This window comes from Cydia fagiglandana, chromosome 6, assembly GCF_963556715.1.
Source record: "Cydia fagiglandana chromosome 6, ilCydFagi1.1, whole genome shotgun sequence".
Classification (NCBI taxonomy): Eukaryota; Metazoa; Arthropoda; class Insecta; order Lepidoptera; family Tortricidae; genus Cydia; species Cydia fagiglandana.
In genome coordinates, this window is record NC_085937.1 from 2068123 (window position 1) to 2084267 (window position 16145).

General features: G+C 36.7%; 4 protein-coding genes across 4 annotated transcripts; 1 reads left to right on the forward strand and 3 right to left on the reverse strand.

Annotated features, from left to right (window-relative positions):
* Window positions 1-170: 170 nt before the first annotated feature.
* Window positions 171-6688, reverse strand: LOC134664930 (DNA oxidative demethylase ALKBH2-like). Its single transcript, XM_063521654.1, has 5 exons — window positions 6673-6688; window positions 5442-5621; window positions 4563-4742; window positions 4321-4484; window positions 171-310 (listed from the first exon to the last, which is right to left on the reverse strand). The coding sequence occupies exons 2-5, from the start codon at window positions 5609-5611 to the stop codon at window positions 171-173; spliced, it is 654 nt and encodes a 217-aa protein (XP_063377724.1). The 5' UTR covers window positions 5612-5621; window positions 6673-6688.
* LOC134664922 (intraflagellar transport protein 70A) lies at window positions 501-4325 on the forward strand. Its single transcript, XM_063521645.1, has 2 exons — window positions 501-642; window positions 2370-4325. Exons 1-2 carry the CDS (start codon window positions 589-591, stop codon window positions 4302-4304), a joined length of 1989 nt encoding a protein of 662 aa, XP_063377715.1. The 5' UTR covers window positions 501-588; the 3' UTR covers window positions 4305-4325.
* A 4369-nt stretch (window positions 6689-11057) lies between the features above and the next one.
* LOC134664923 (uncharacterized) lies at window positions 11058-14137 on the reverse strand. The gene is made up of 3 exons (XM_063521646.1): window positions 13875-14137; window positions 11523-12624; window positions 11058-11289 (listed from the first exon to the last, which is right to left on the reverse strand). Exons 1-3 carry the CDS (start codon window positions 13978-13980, stop codon window positions 11103-11105), a joined length of 1395 nt encoding a protein of 464 aa, XP_063377716.1. The 5' UTR covers window positions 13981-14137; the 3' UTR covers window positions 11058-11102.
* A 608-nt stretch (window positions 14138-14745) lies between these two features.
* Window positions 14746-15863, reverse strand: LOC134665550 (COA8 family protein CG14806, mitochondrial). The gene is made up of 2 exons (XM_063522528.1): window positions 15507-15863; window positions 14746-14961 (listed from the first exon to the last, which is right to left on the reverse strand). Exons 1-2 carry the CDS (start codon window positions 15783-15785, stop codon window positions 14749-14751), a joined length of 492 nt encoding a protein of 163 aa, XP_063378598.1. The 5' UTR covers window positions 15786-15863; the 3' UTR covers window positions 14746-14748.
* Between the last annotated feature and the right edge of the window lie 282 nt (window positions 15864-16145).

Genomic DNA, 16145 nt, shown 5'->3' on the forward strand with positions numbered 1-16145 from the left:
TATGCTATCTAAATCGTTGCAGTTGCAGATTTTTCTTGATCTAACTTTAAATTATTTGATTTAACAATAGAGAATTTAAGTGAATAGGTACTGAAAAATATTTTCCTGGTGAAAAAATTAAGTAAAGGGTCTATAAATGATACAAAAATACAAAATAAGTTTAAGATTTTTTATTTCATTCGCATTTTGCGAAATGTTAAGTTAATTCTAACACCTAGCAACTTTTTTCTTGTTGGTAAAGAATGGTACCAAATATCATTCGTAGGTGGATTCATGAATAATACACTCCCATGTTCCAGGTCAATTTTAACTGCAAAAAAGGAAAATTTATTTTAGATAAAATATAATACTTATTATATGTAATGATAATTTTATTAAATGAATCAATGGAGATCAATAGTACCAACTATTTTGAGTAACATAGTGATTATATGCTCTTTGAGTAACATAAAACGTATGATTATGACATATAAATTGAATCATGGACATGTTACCATAGTAACCACAGTAGTAAACACAACTGAAACACTAGATTTCGTAACTTCTGAGCCCACACTGCGTAATTTTGGCAAAATATTCTATAAAAATATGGATTACTTGCAAATCAAAGATGGACAGTATACTAAAACAATATATACCATGGTAAGTCTATCAAAAACTTATTTTATTCTATAGATTACGAGTATCTATTTTGCCAATTATGATGAATTATGAGTAGTGACATCGAACCTAAGACCATGTACTTACGCTCGAAACTCGAAAGTATTAATTTATGACCCATTTACTCGTAGTACCTTGTCACAGTGACAATCAATATGAAATTAGCTTACTATCGTCACTGTGACAAAGTACAAAATGGGTCATAAATTAAAACTTTCGACCGTATTTGGTTGCAACCATACATGCGAGTAATAAACACAATTCATCTCATTCTAGAAATGCATATTTAATAAAGGTTTAGTTTCGTTACGCTTTCATTCAACGCTACTGTAGCGAGCGCATTTACATTGTATTGTATTTGATTTGTCTTGATGTAAATATTATATGCATTTTCAACGGCGCACCTTATCTTCTCAACAGACAGGCATTGTTAAGAAGCCACTCGTTATCGCTTCTTTTATGAAATTCAGCATTTTATCAAACTGAAATGAGCACACGGAAATAACGATAGTACCGTACTAGCTTCGTTACATTTGCGATAACGATAAAATGATCTATCAGGCCATTCTGCCATACGTGCAGGTGTCGTTAATGTCGTAGATTAGATTAACGACACGTATGTATGTACAGTCGACGTCAAAGAGATCTTTACGACTAACGTTACAAAAAAATATTTACACGACTTTATTGTCATAGCATTTAGGTCGTGTAAACATTTTTTTGTTACTTTGGCTGTAAATTTCTCTTTGACGTCGACTGTACCTAGCAGCTTTAGGGATTACGTCTATTGCATAAGAAAGAATTATCCTATTCTGTCACTCAACTACTAAATCATTCAATTTTACCAATTATAAAGTTAAGGTACAATTCAACCGTATGCTAGGGTAGTTGTACCATCGCCCACACTGTTAACTGTTAACTGACAGCTTAGTTAGTACCTAAACCTTATTACATTCGGCATAAGGTCTAGGTCTGATATTCAAAGGGCGGCCTTGTGGTATCTGTAAGTTTAAACAACCAGCTTCGCTATAACGTGTTTGCAATTAATGCCAGCAAATATACTTAAGTCTGAAAGTTTTATCTATTATTAAGATAAGTATAAGTAAGTACATCTTAAGTAGTAGTTTATTTGTTTGTTTCTTATTGTTGTGCAAAAGGTTTAGAACTGAATTTGAAATTAATGCGCAGTTATGAGCAATAGTATAGGTTAATATTACAAGTTCTTATGTTATCGACTTGTTTTGATCATTAAAAAATAGACAATCACAACAGATCTTTATCTACGTAAATAGCCGGATCGTACTTGAGCTTGATTCAAATCAAGATAATATACTAGTACTTCCTTCGAAGGTTTTGACATAGGGATGTAGATAATATAGAAATACTGTCATAAAACACTCGAAATAGTTGATTCCAAATTCATTATTAAATGGTAATGCAACTTAACTATCTCGAATTCTCGAACATTATTCTGTCCGTTCTTCAAACTAAGATGGCAAACACTCAACCTATTTCTGGCGTAAAGGACATACACATGTTAGACTTATCTGAATGCAATTATGAGTATCATGCAGTTATCAGAGGGTGCATTCACTCAATACATGTGCCAGACATTTCTTTACTTAATAGTACTAAAGTAAATCAATAATTGCGCAAGATACTTCATAGTAGACAGATAGCATCTTGATATTACGCCTTTGATGTTACAGATAAAGGAAGCAAGGTACGAGGACGCCATAAAAGCACTCAATGATGCTATCAATTTTAACCCAAACAGGGCTGGACTGTCCTTACTCGGTTACTGTTACTACAGGACTCAGGCCTTCGTCGAAGCAGCGAACTGCTACGAACAACTGTCCGCCATGCATCCTGACGTGCCAGAGTACAAGCTATACTTCGCACAGGCATTGTATGAGGCGTCAATGTTCGATGAAGCTTATAAAGTCAGCGTGCAAATTACAGCTCCAGAGTTAGAGCGAACTGTTATCAAACTACAATCAGCAATAAAATATGGAGAAGAAGATACCAGTGCTGCGAAAAGTCTAGTTGACTCTTATATTCAAGATGATGTGGATAAAGACATTAATCTCGGATGCCTATTGTACAAAGATAGTCAATACGAAGACGCACTACAAAAGTTTTCACGCAGTCTAAGTGTACTCGGTTTTAACGCACATCTTCATTACAATGTAGCACTTTGCTACTTTAAACTGAAAGAATATCCTCAAGCATTGAAACATATCACCCTAGTTATTGAAAGAGGTATTCGTGATCACCCTGAGTTAGCCGTCGGCATGCAAGCCGAGACTTCCGAAGTCAAGTCAGTAGGAAACACACTAACACTTCACGAGACAGCACTGACTGAGGTATTTAATCTTAAAGCGGCCATTGAGTACCAATTGAAAAATATTGAAGCCGCGAGAGAGGCTCTCAACGATATGCCGCCCAGACAAGAGCATGAACTAGACGCCGTGACTCTACACAACGTTGCTCTGACTTCTATTGATATAAAACCTACTGATGGCTTCGAGAAACTGCATTTTCTTTTGCAACAAGACCCGTTCCCTCCAGAAACTTTCGCAAATTTATTACTCCTTTATTGTAAGTTTGAGTATTATGATCTGGCTGCTGACGTCTTAGCTGAAAACGCGCAGTTTACATACAAATATTTAACCCCTTACTTATATGATTTTTTGGATGCAATCATAACAAGCCAAACATCACCTGAGGAAGCTTTTCAGAAATACGAAGACATTGCATCCAAACACGCTGAACAACTGAGGAAGCTAACTAAAGTTGTTCAAGAAAGCAGGTCTCAAGGAGACAATGATCAGGTCAAGAAAGCTGTTGTGGAGTATGAAGAAGCCTTGGAAAGATACATACCAGTTGTAATGGCTCAAGCAAAAATTTACTGGGACATGGAAAACTACGGGCAAGTCGAGAAAATTTTCCGGAAATCTGTTGAATTTTGCAACGAGTCAGACGTGTGGCGCCTGAATGTAGCCCACGTTCTCTTTATGCAGGAGAACAAGTACAAAGAAGCCGCTAGCTTCTACGAGCCTATCGTCAAGAAACAATACGACAACATTCTGGATATAAGCGCAGTGGTTTTAGCAAATTTGTGCGTCTCTTATATCATGACATCCCAGAACGAGGAAGCTGAGGATATAATGCGAAAGATAGAAAAAGAGGAAGAGCAACAAATTTTCGAAGATCCACATAAGAAGTTCTATCATTTATGCATCGTTAACTTAGTCATCGGAACGTTATATTGCGCTAAAGGAAATTATGAATTTGGGATCTCCAGAGTGATCAAATCGCTGGAGCCGTTCAACAAACGTCTCGGCACGGATACTTGGTTCTATGCAAAGCGCTGCTTCTTGTCTTTTCTAGAAAATCTTTCTAAGCACTTAATTGTGGTTAAGGATAATACCATCAAAGATTGTCTGCAGTTTCTTGAAGGTTGTGAGACTTACGGTCGGCGAGTCAGTACTGTTATTGAGAATCCTTTTCAGGAAGAAGATGCTAATACAAAAGCTAAACAGACGGTGACCTACGAAGCCCGATTATTGCGATACATGTTCAACAAGTTAAGAAATATCGATGACTCTGTAACTATTAATAAGTATGAAGATTTAAAGTAAAGTAGATTGTATTTACCTGGAGCTATCTGTTTTTTATCTGGGCCTGGTTTTCTCGCATCTTTGTGTTTTAGAACAAAAGGTCGCTCTTGACCGAACGATATAGAAGCGATGGGGTACGTGGGGTCTAATTCGGGTTCATTGTCTCTGTGTTCGCCCATGTGGTCGTTGCCATTCCTATACCTGAAATTATTAAAACATTTATTTTACCTTCAAGTCCCCATAAAAAGTTTTGACTACTACCTAGATTCTGATACTTACTTGTTTACTAGGACGAAGTCGTATTTAATCCCTTTTATACCTTCGAGGAAATTTCGCAAGGCTAAAACGGGTGCGGGCCACGGCAAAGCTGGAATAGTTTTTCCAGAATATTTGTAAGTTATTCCTGGATCACCGTATGCTACTTGCTGGCGTGGGAGAGGATACTCTTTGCCAAAAACCCTGGATTAACAACACGAAATCAATATTTTATCCTACATTTTTAGTTGACTTTTTCGTCTTCGTGATTGGGCACTAAGTACTACACTTTATCGTGATCGTACACGGTAACGACACGATTTATCGTCACAACACTACAGGGGAATAAAATTTATGAGATTGTACGGAGTCATTTTTGTACTGTCGTCTACTTCGAGCAACACCGGCTTCCGATGCGATATCGTCCTCTATCTCGCGAACGAAGAAATATAGTATTAATTGTATGAGATGTTTTTTGCGGCTCAGGCCCTAATGTAAAAGCTTGATAAATAGAGGACCGACACGTCTGACGGATGAAACTTTTATTTTAACCACCGTCGGTCCCAAAAATATGAAAAAAAAAAATCTTTAGGCAACTCTATTTATTTATGTTCAGCAACCATATTTTATTTCATAAATTTTATCGAGGCGAATTAAGCTATGGGAGGCCTTTGCCCAGCAGTGGGACACTTAACCAGGCTAACAAAAAAAATATGTTTGTCAGACGTATCGGTGAAGGTCGACCATATCCCGCATCTTAGACGAAAACGGTGGATAAAGATCCCGGATAGAGATCCCGAATTTCGGAATTAGCCGAGTGAACCTTATTATTTTGTAACCTGTATATATGCTTTTGTGTTGCAGTAAATGGTTTCTTATTCTATTCATAAAGAAAATAATTACTTTATTTTTGCTAGATCTCCCTTAAAATATTCTAATGTTTTTTCCAGTTCCTTTAATATATTGTTAGCAATGCTTCTAGGTATGGCTACAGCGTAATCTAAATCCAGCCCATCTTTGCGTATTGTTTTCCATTTAATCGAAGTAGTGTCAATTACGGGCAACGAATTCATTTGTCCTCCTCTGTAAGTAATATAGGGTTTTTACAATTAAGGTATGGCAACATTTCAAACGTCAAAACCCAGTGTTGCCAACTTGACATAAATGATGCCAGATCTGGCATATTTTCACTCGCTTTGGCACCAAAATTTTCCATTTAGCATCTGGCATATTTTTAGCATAATTTAGTCAAAGCCAAGTTTGCACCAACTTGGCAGCAACAATATGCTCCATTGCCTTATGTGGTTCATATTTTCGTATGAATTTTGACTTTTGTGGACGGATGGACGTCGACGGACTGTATAAAGTTGGTCAAGCAGATCTTGTCAGTAGAAAAAGGCGGTAAATTTGAAAAATGTATGTGTTTTAAGTGTCTAATTTCAAGTGACATTTTAGCATTTTTTTTAGCATATTTCAAAAAAGTTTGTCATAATTTTGGCATAATCTAAACATTAGTCTAGCATTTTTTCAAGATCCGAGTTGGCAACACTGTCAAAACCTCAAAACGTCGATGTACAGACACAAACAGTCACAAGTCACAACATATACAAAGGGTTGCCAGATCGGAAGGCGCTATTATCGGGAAACAATATAAATTTTTCGGGATTTTGGGACTTAAGTCGGGAAAAAAAATGCATTCAAATTAAAGTACTAATTGTATTAAAAACAACGATATTTTACATTATTGGCACTACGTCAGCTCGCTCGCTCGACGATAGTTCGGAACTTGAAATTATTGTATTATAACGTGAAGCCGTTTTTCGGGACAGTATACACTTTGTCGGGAATCGGGAACACATGCTATAAATCGGGAGAATCCCGCCAAATCCCGACTATCTGGCAACCCTTACAACACACTCGTCGAGACTTTGCAAGTTTGCAAAAAAACAACCGCAATCGGGAAAAAAAGCAAGAAGAGACGAGAAGGGAGCAATATGTAAGTAAGTACACATTCGTTCACGGCCTTTCACGGTCTCTCGACGAGTGTGTACCTACAGCGGCATCACAGTTTCGACTTAGAAAAGCTTTGTACAAAAACGCAAATCCTTGTATAAATAAACATGCAGATGCTTACCTTGATTTTATTTTAATTTCAAAATTTGATTTCACTTTCAGGCATTAGGGCATTACATATATTTCTTAGATTCAATCAATTTATTATTGTCGTCTGTCAACCAATCTGTCAACGGCCTTCCACCTACGTCAGATAAATGTTACCAGGACCAATGATTTAATATCCCTAATTACATTTTAAGTACCTCTTCTTCTCAGTCGTGCACTTTTGTCAGAGTGGTCATGGCTGTTTGGATGACGCACATGGCTGGTCTTCATTCCCGGTTATGTTGGTGGACTTCAAACTTTCTCTCGCGATGTCTCTCCATTTCTGACGGTTGATGGCGTTGCGAGCGCACTTGACTACGGATGACTTCGTAATTATTTTTAAAAGGTCGGTCCATCGCGTAGGAGATCTTCCTCTAGATCTGGCCCTGTACTACCAGCCTTCCCAATAGAACTTAAGAATTCGTAATTGCACAGTCCACGAAAGCCGTTCTCTTATCGTCAATCCTTTTTAAATGGATACATAATGACCGTAGTTCTGTAGAAAGCAACCAACTTTTTATTTTTGTCAAAGTGACTTACACCCTAACTCAGTGGCTTTGGTCGCTTTATGCATTGATAAAAAAATTGAGTTGGTCGTTTTCTGCATAACTATGGTCCATTGGTTCGAAAAGCTGTCCAATTAAGGGATTCGTAACATGCGTCTCCAGCACCACATCTCAAGGGCATCAATTTTCCGGCGGTCTTGTAGCCTTAATGACCAGGTTTCAGCTCCGTAAAGAAGTATAGGAAATACAAGGCACTTCATCAATCGAACCTTTGTTGCTTTGGTTATTCTCCTGTATTTCCAAATCTTGTCTAACTTCTCCACTGCAGACCTAGTGATGGCGCAACGTCTTCTTATTTCCTGATCACATCCCCCAGTATTGGAAATAGAGGAACCAAGATATATGTAGTTCTGTACCACTTCACAGTTCGCTATTTTATTAATATTTGACTGTTCTGTTTGGCCCTGTCCACTATCATCATCTTGGTTTTATCCCAATTTATGGCAAGTCCAAAGTTAAGACTGGTTTCTTCAAGGCGCGTCAAGAGTTCCTCCATATCTTGTTTTGTGTTTGCTAGAAGTGTAGTATCATCAGCGTATCTGAAGTTACAAATTTTCCGGCCTCCTATGGACACACCCTTATTCCAGTCCTCGAGAACGATTCGCATAATATATTCGGTATAGATGTTAAATAGGAGTGGTGACAGAATGCATCCTTGTCGTACACCGGCTTCAGTCTTAAAACTCTCCGAGTCAACTCCGTCCACGCGAACTGCTGCAGTACTGTCGACATATAGCCTTTGTACCAGATATATTAGGTGTTCAGGAACTCCCATTTCTGATAGTACCTGCCAGAGTTTCCTCCAATTTACTGCCTTGCGGAAATCCACAAAGCAGACATCTTTTCTTCTTCTTACTAACATAGATTCTTCAACATGAACATATGGTTTCTTTTTATTACTAATAGATTTATAAGTGTTGCTTGTACTAACAATAATATGGTTTTTTTATTCGAAATAAAAATATTGAATTGAATTGAATATCTTACTTGCATTAGATATGAGAGAGATGAGTCTATATTAGTGAGGTAAGCAGTGTCACCCCAATGTATGGGTCGTGCAAATTTTGGTATCGGATGAATTCACTTGGCACAGATGTAGTATACGTAAAGCTAAGCCAATCCAGCCCGGTAGCCAAACGCCACCCCCTGGTGGGTAAGCAGGGGGGCATCCAAAGTTATACGCTGCATATCGGCTTCTATTTAGTGTAGTAAATGAAGCAAGTTGTTGTATGGAGACATTAATGCATTAATTCCTCAGTCGATGAAATTTTGCTAGGTTATTGTATAGTATGAGCCGAAACTAACATATAAATATCCAAAAAAAAAACAGTCCTAAGTTAGGTATTTATACGTAAAAATACAAATCTGTTTATATATTGAACCGAGTAATTCCTCCGTCCAAAATTATTTTACCAAATAAGTTATTTGTATTAGTATGTGATACTAGAAAAAAATCTAAAACTTTTGTCAAACATGAGAATATTTTTTTCACCTCAGCAGCTCGAACAAGGGTACCTTGCTTTTTAAAAACAGTGAGCAAAATGCGATTTTGCTCACTGAGTCATTCTGTCTCACGCAGTGAGCAAAATGCGATTTTGCTCACTTACTGAGACAGTATGAGTGAGCAAAATCGCATTTTGCTCACTGAATGAGACAAAATGTCATTTAAGTGACTTTTATAGTCAAATGTCATTTCAACATGCGGGGTCTAATACAAGGTCGATATACTTGGGTTCTATTATCTCTGTCCCTCTAGGTATGTTCTCACTGCTTAGGGTGAAAAATTTTGTGTACTACACGAGATCAAAGTTATTTACATCTCGTGCGCTTTTGAATCCCTTACTACGCTCAAGATTCTAAATTATAGAATCTTTCGCTTGCACGGGACTCAAAGTAAGCACTCGAAGAAATATCAAACTTTGATCTCTTGTTGTACAAATAACTATTTTATGATAATTCCTTTTTTGACGCTCATTTTCATCGGAAAATTGCTCTGCCATTTTTTCCTTCTTATATGATCTTAGAATATAGGTAATTTGGCGTAGTGGGTAAGAAAATCCAAAAAAAAAATGCATACCCAAGTTTATGTATTTTAGAACTATTAAAAACTGAGAGTGGAAAATTTCTCAGTCTGATTATTTTTTTAAATATATACTAAGTAGTCACGTATATACTTAAATCCAAAATATCCAAAAGAACTATCATCCCTTGTACTTGTACACCCCGCTCCGTATACACTGCTCCCGATATGCTCGTTATTTTTTTGGATGTTTTTATATTTGAATGGAAAGAAAACTGTGAACTTAATGCAATAAATAAAATGGATAGAGAAATTTTCCACAGCGAGTAAAAAGGCAATTTCTGAAAAAGGTATAGTTACATGGTAACTTTTTTAGATTTTCGATTTGTAGGTATAAATCGGCAATAAAATGGCATTCCAGTGAAAAAATTTGACTGAGCAATTTCCCGGTCCAAGCCTCGCCAAAAAAATATATTTTGGTAATATTGGTATTTCTGCGGGGATATTTTTTTTGATATTTCATATATTGTTGCAATACGTTACATGAATATATCCGGAGAAGAAAGTTTAAACGGAGCATTTTTCCGTAAAAAGATATTAACGATTTAAGACTTTAAATATTTACTTAAATCCTATTATTATTATTCTTTGGAAATTTATACAATACTTTTTATTTATTGATACTTTATCATACTGTAAAGTTTTTTCTGGCTGAGGAATTACTGCCGGGTCCACTACCTTTATTTACTACACTAATTTACCTACCACCTCGAGTTTGGTATCATTTCCAGATAAATCGGGCATAAGGAATTCATTTTTGAGACATTTAATATACAGTTTAATAGAAAAAAACAAAAATATTGACGAACAAATCAAAATCGGTTTGCAATTTTTTATCCAATTATTAATATTATCAGCCGAAACTACAATTGCTAGAAAGTTGAAATTTGCACACCTGGTTTCATTTATAATGTGTACAAGAGATAAGAAGCGATTTTGAAAAATTCAACACCTAAGGGGGTTAAAAAGGGGACGAAAGTTTATATGGAGTTCATGTTTTATTTTAAGCTAGGAATTTCAAACTTCGTCAAAAGATATATTATTAAAATACAAGAAAACTAATTTCAGCGTTTTTGAAAATTTATCCCCTAAGGTGGTGAAATAGGGGTTGAAAATTTGTATGGAGATCAACATTTTTTTCGAGTGTGGGGCTTGAAGCTTTTTATATGCGCATATTATTAGAATACAAGAAAAGTAATTTCAGCGTTTTTAAAAATTCATCCTCTAAGGGGGTTAAAAGGAGTTCAAAGCTTGAATCCATTACAAATTACTTTGAGTGCCCTCCCTGCCTACCTGCCAGGGGGTGGCGGATGTCTACCGGGCTCAATTAGCTTACCTTTACGTATATTACATCTGTGCTAAGTGAATTCATCCGATACCAAAATTTGCACCTTATGACACTACTTCCCGGGCTATATATAGTTATTGCACTTTTTTATGGAACCCTTTTTGTGCAAAGGTATGAATAAGGAGTGCATGTGACCACTCTACTGGCCAGCTTCCGGTTTCCCATATTTTGCGGCAGATTGCATATAGCATGTTAATCATGTTATTCTTTGATGTCAACTCCGTATTCACCCATAGCCTTAAATACTTCTATAGGTATCTCGTCTACTCCCACGGACTTATTGCATTTAAGATGCCTAATCCCGCAAAATGAGTACCTATGTATATTCTAAAAATAAGATTATGACAGTCTTCCCGATACAAATCAATTTATTCGTAAACAAACGGAACATCGTAACAACAATAAATTGTCTACAAATCACAAGTACTCGAAGCATAGGCCAACGGAGGTCTTTCAGCGCAGGACGGCAGTTGTAAAGTGATATTTTTGAGCAGGACATTTGTCAGGAACACTTTGCTTGAGAAGGATTTAATATCGAGCCTTAACCTTGTAGCACTCGCGCTTAAGCTTGGGAAAGTTGGGATGTTAGCGGCCAAACTAAAAAAAAAGAAACTTATAGTTTACAAAAATATCGGGTAAGTATATAGTAATGTTCTAAAATAAAAAATATCTCTGATTACCTACAATGCGTTAAGGGCCAATAATTAGATTAGCTATTAGCTAATATCTACCTCTATCAAGGTAACATCTACATATTATGTTAGAAGGTGATTCATTCATCCTTTCCTAAAAGGAGGTTTAAAATTCCTCGCCAGTTGCACTGAACTTACCTTGTCTGATCCAAAATACTATCTTTATCGTGATATACTGAATATTCCCTTATCCTTCGTATGGTGTCACCATCGTCTGAACGAGTTCCACTATCATATTCGTATAGCTTCTCAATAAAGCCGTCTTTATTTTTGGCAGTCCAGACCAATTCGCCTGGCAGTCCACGTAGTTTGGGTCCACTGGAACCAAAGCTTGCGAAATTGTGATCATCTTCCAAAATTCCAGTTACCCTCGTGGTTACAAGATCACTGTTGGAAAAAAGCGGTTTTTCGTCAATGCGTGTTTTTAAAGGTTCCGATTTTTGCAAAAACTTGTTTATTTCAGCGGCGACGTCCGAATTTAGTAAGTTTTTCTTCGGATGCACAATGAAGCGGGTGCAATAGGCCTTTAGATCGTTATTTCTCGACCTATAAACGACATTGATCAACTCTACCAGATTTTGCTCTGCTTCAGCTCTTTCATTCTGCAGTTTCTTGATGGTGTATTTCAGGAAACTGTTTTCCTTTGCTATTGACATGTAAAGTTGCTGGAAATCGACGTAGCGTGATTTGTTCTCTTTTATTATTTTTTGTGTATCTTGGACGTAACGTAAAAGCCGATTTTTGGTGATGATCTCTAACTGACATTGTCGTTTGATATTATTGTTCTCTTCAATGGTTGCCATTAGAATCTGGCCTAGAGCTTTACGATCACGCACTAGGTCTTGCAACCTTTTAAGTAATGATAAATTAGTGTTGTTTTCATTTTCAGCTTGTTTCGTGTTGAAAGCATAGTATTGCAGCTTTTCCTTTAAAAATCTCCAACATTGGAGCATGGCAACACTTGCATCGTCGGCGGTTATTTTAAAACTGATTTGATTCTCGAGCAATTTAAGTGGTATAAAAATCTTACTTTTGCAGTATGTAACCCACAAGGTTTTCTTATTGTACATAAATACAGCAACGGCGCCAGCCAAAATTGTTACATAATGCAGGTAGGCTATTCGATGGTGCTTATGTTTTTTTCTTAGATGCCATTTTTGGGTTAAATTTTCGTTTTTTACATTTTTCAAAATTGTCTCATTGCTATATTTGTAAACCTTATATGATGTGACGGCAGTACCTGTTGAATTCGATATCAATACATATTATATGTACTATGAGCGTCGACCTCCTAGCCTAGTCAGAGGACCTACCGCGAAACCACGTTCGACGTGTTGCCTATTTGTCGCACTTGTAAATTCGTACGTAAGTGTGACAGGGAGACAACACGTCGAACGTGGTTCGCGGTAGGCCCTCAGTAAGCCCCCATTCCCACGGGAGCTTTTTCAACGCGCGTTAAAAAAGCGCTTGAATCTGTCCGCACACTAAAATCGATTTAACGACCAAGGCTTAAAGTCGAAAATGCAACAACGCTTGATAAAAAGCGCCACCGCTGTCGTGTGAATACATACATGGTTATCCATTTTGTGTCATTCAAACGCTTTATAAACGCGCTTTGAAAAAGCTCCCCTCCGAATGGGGGCTAATCAATCACCCTGTCTACGAAGCAGAGGGACTATACATCATTACACCTTATAAAACTAAATCCCCCGCCGCGTCTGTCTGATGTATGTTCGCGATAAACTCACAAACTATTTAGAGCGGATTTTCATCCGGGTTTCACCTATCGATAGGTATTCTATCGCTAGGTATTATATAATACTTACCGTCGTCTTGTACCCATAACCAGGCGTGGCTCACTCCGCGATTTTGTCGCTTTGCTACAGGTAGCTAAAAGTACATCCGTTCGGCCCCAATTTTGGGGTTTGCCATTGGCGCTGTCGCCACCTATCTGTGCCATATCTGTGCTGACAGACGCGTTTTGTTAGAGAGTGAGTCTTCTGTACCTAGTACTATTATTTATTCTGTGCCATAACACAAGCCTTATTGGCATTACTGTGATACTAGTCCCTACCTATAGTTCGTTTTTTTAGCATTATACATAAGGTAAACAATCTTGATGTGTCTTTTAATTGAAAAACACATTTTAAATATAAGTTACAGCAAATATGTAACAATTATGAATCTAATACGATCATTTATATTCTTCTGCTTTCATAAGTAATAGTTTTTGATTTTAAAAAAGCGTTTTTCAATTAAAAGATATGTCAAGATCGCTTACCTTCTTGAAAGTTCTTTCTAATGCTAAAAAAACGAACTATAAATACCTTGGTATTTCTGCGTGACATTGTATGATATATATATATAATAATGTATTTTTTTAATTGATTTAATAATGTCGAAGCAAATATGTCGGTAGGTACTCTTAGAAAAAATCATTTAGGCAATTTCTAATCCCAAAGCAATCTTAACTCTTGCTATAATACTTACTTAGATCAATGCTAGTCTTATAGTGGGCCAAGTACATATCAAGACAGCACAGTCCCAGCCACATGGCAAAGCTTAATGCTGATAGCCATCTGATTGCAACATACATTATGTAAAAAAAGTTTCTCCTAACAAAATATTTTATGACTACTTTGACATAATGAGCACTTTGCTGCCACCACTACACTCGAATCAATTTAAGCACTTAATTTTGTTATTCAATATTATGAATCAAATATTTTTACAAATAGGTAGCATAGGTAGCAAAATATTTGTCACAACTGACATAATGTATGTCGGTTGTGACAATGTCACTTGTTATATGGTCATTGTCAACCAGTATCTTAATATTTTAATCATACAGTATGATAGATATGAGAAACATAAGAAACAGCTCTCCATTTACACCCTTATTTATAAAACTTTATGGGCCTGATATATATTATACTACTCTTTGGGCCTGATTTAGTTAACACTTTGACTACCGAGAACCCGCCCGGTAGGCACTCGTAACGTTTGCTCAGATGCCGGACAACCCGCCCAGCGGGTTCTTTTGTACGCAGATAAAGACAACCGGTTTCTGGGGTGGTGCGCCGTTTTTTGCCCGGCTGCGAAAGTGTTAAATTATGTTTTATCCCTTTCTTACAAATACAAAAGTCTAAATGACAGATAAAAACAAACATTAATAGCTAATTCAGGCCAGTAATGCACTTTATGTATAATGCCATTAGAATTTATCTTGACATGCCTTTATTTTACATGGATGGTGCCATAGACAACTAAAGAGTTTATTTAACCCAAAGGCCTACGATATCAGATTCTGTTAAGTAAACCTTACATATTAGTTTAATTCTAAAAGTAAATAAAATTCATGTAACTACTTATTGCTTTTTAATCTAAATAATCTTCTAAGTTTCACTTGTATGGCTAAACCTAGCAAAGTAACATTTCTCTTATACCACTCTATGTTATAAGTTATGTGCGTTTTCCAGTTCTTGTCCAGGAAGGCTTTGTAGAAGACGCTCATCTCATCGGCTGTCAAGTTTTGTTTTCCTTCAGGTAGATTCTTTTTGAGGTAATCTTCTCTTTCCTGAAATTAAAAAGAATTATAACAAAACCTAATACATTATATTTTATGCTGAAAAGCCGGGTGCAAACAGAGTGAGCATACGCACAAGGAAATTGCCTTGCTCTGTGTGCACCCAGCTAATAAGTAAAACACAAATGTTGCGATCAATAAGAGTAAGAAGATGGTTCGGTTAAATGTTTGAATAAGAAAATGTTAGTGTTGCGTCTAGTACCTTTTTTGTGTAGTATTTATTGAATTGTGGAGATTGAGACTGCTGAAAGAAACTGGCAGTCTGTAAAGACTATTTTAAATTCTGGTAGTTACAAAGATAATTTAATTTATTTCGACGCGACGCGACATGTGAGTTACGTGAGCCACTTCTGGATTCTTTATTTCTATACCACATCGGTGGCAAACAAGCATACGGCCCGCCTGATGGTAAGCAGTCACCGTAACCTACGGCGAGCTAGTTTGAAGCGGCGGTGGGTTCGTCGCCAATAGTCTTTTAATACCCCTGGCAGCAATTGAAAACTTATAATGATCAGGATCAACCTTCGTGAACATACCTGAAAGAATCTTGAATTGTGTTGTGTCCAGAAGTTGTGGTTCCATTTCTGTATTTCCATCCGGAGCTCCCTGTACCTTTTTTCTAAATCCGTCTCTTTCGCAGGCTGTTTGTAAATAACCTTTCGTAAATTCGACACAGGATCAGGGGGCCCAACCATGTCACTGTTGATTTTGGTGGGATTCGGTGTTTGCATTGATTTTGCGTCATTTGTAGTACTCGTGTTCCTGGATATTAACAAAAGGCACGATTTATGCCGGTATACTCTACTAGACAACATTTTAAAGCATAGTGTGTGCTCTATTATGTAAAATCCTTAGAATCTTCAACCAAATCACCAAATCGAATTCAAAAGACAATCAAACATGACATGTCAAAACCTTTTTTTTTTTTGGCCTTCTATTAATTTGCCAGTGTCATGTCGATTTGTGTTAACAATAATCAAATAATTCAGAACGCGAAATCTTACCGAAGCCACAGTTGCTAATCCATATTATGAATACTTCTAAAAAATCAAAAGGGTTAGTATGGGTTAGAGAAAACGATTCACAACTACTAGGTTAGTAATATTAGACATGAAGAAAAATGAGAGACAAAATTATTATTAAATTGATAAACAATCAAATCATTAAAACTTTAA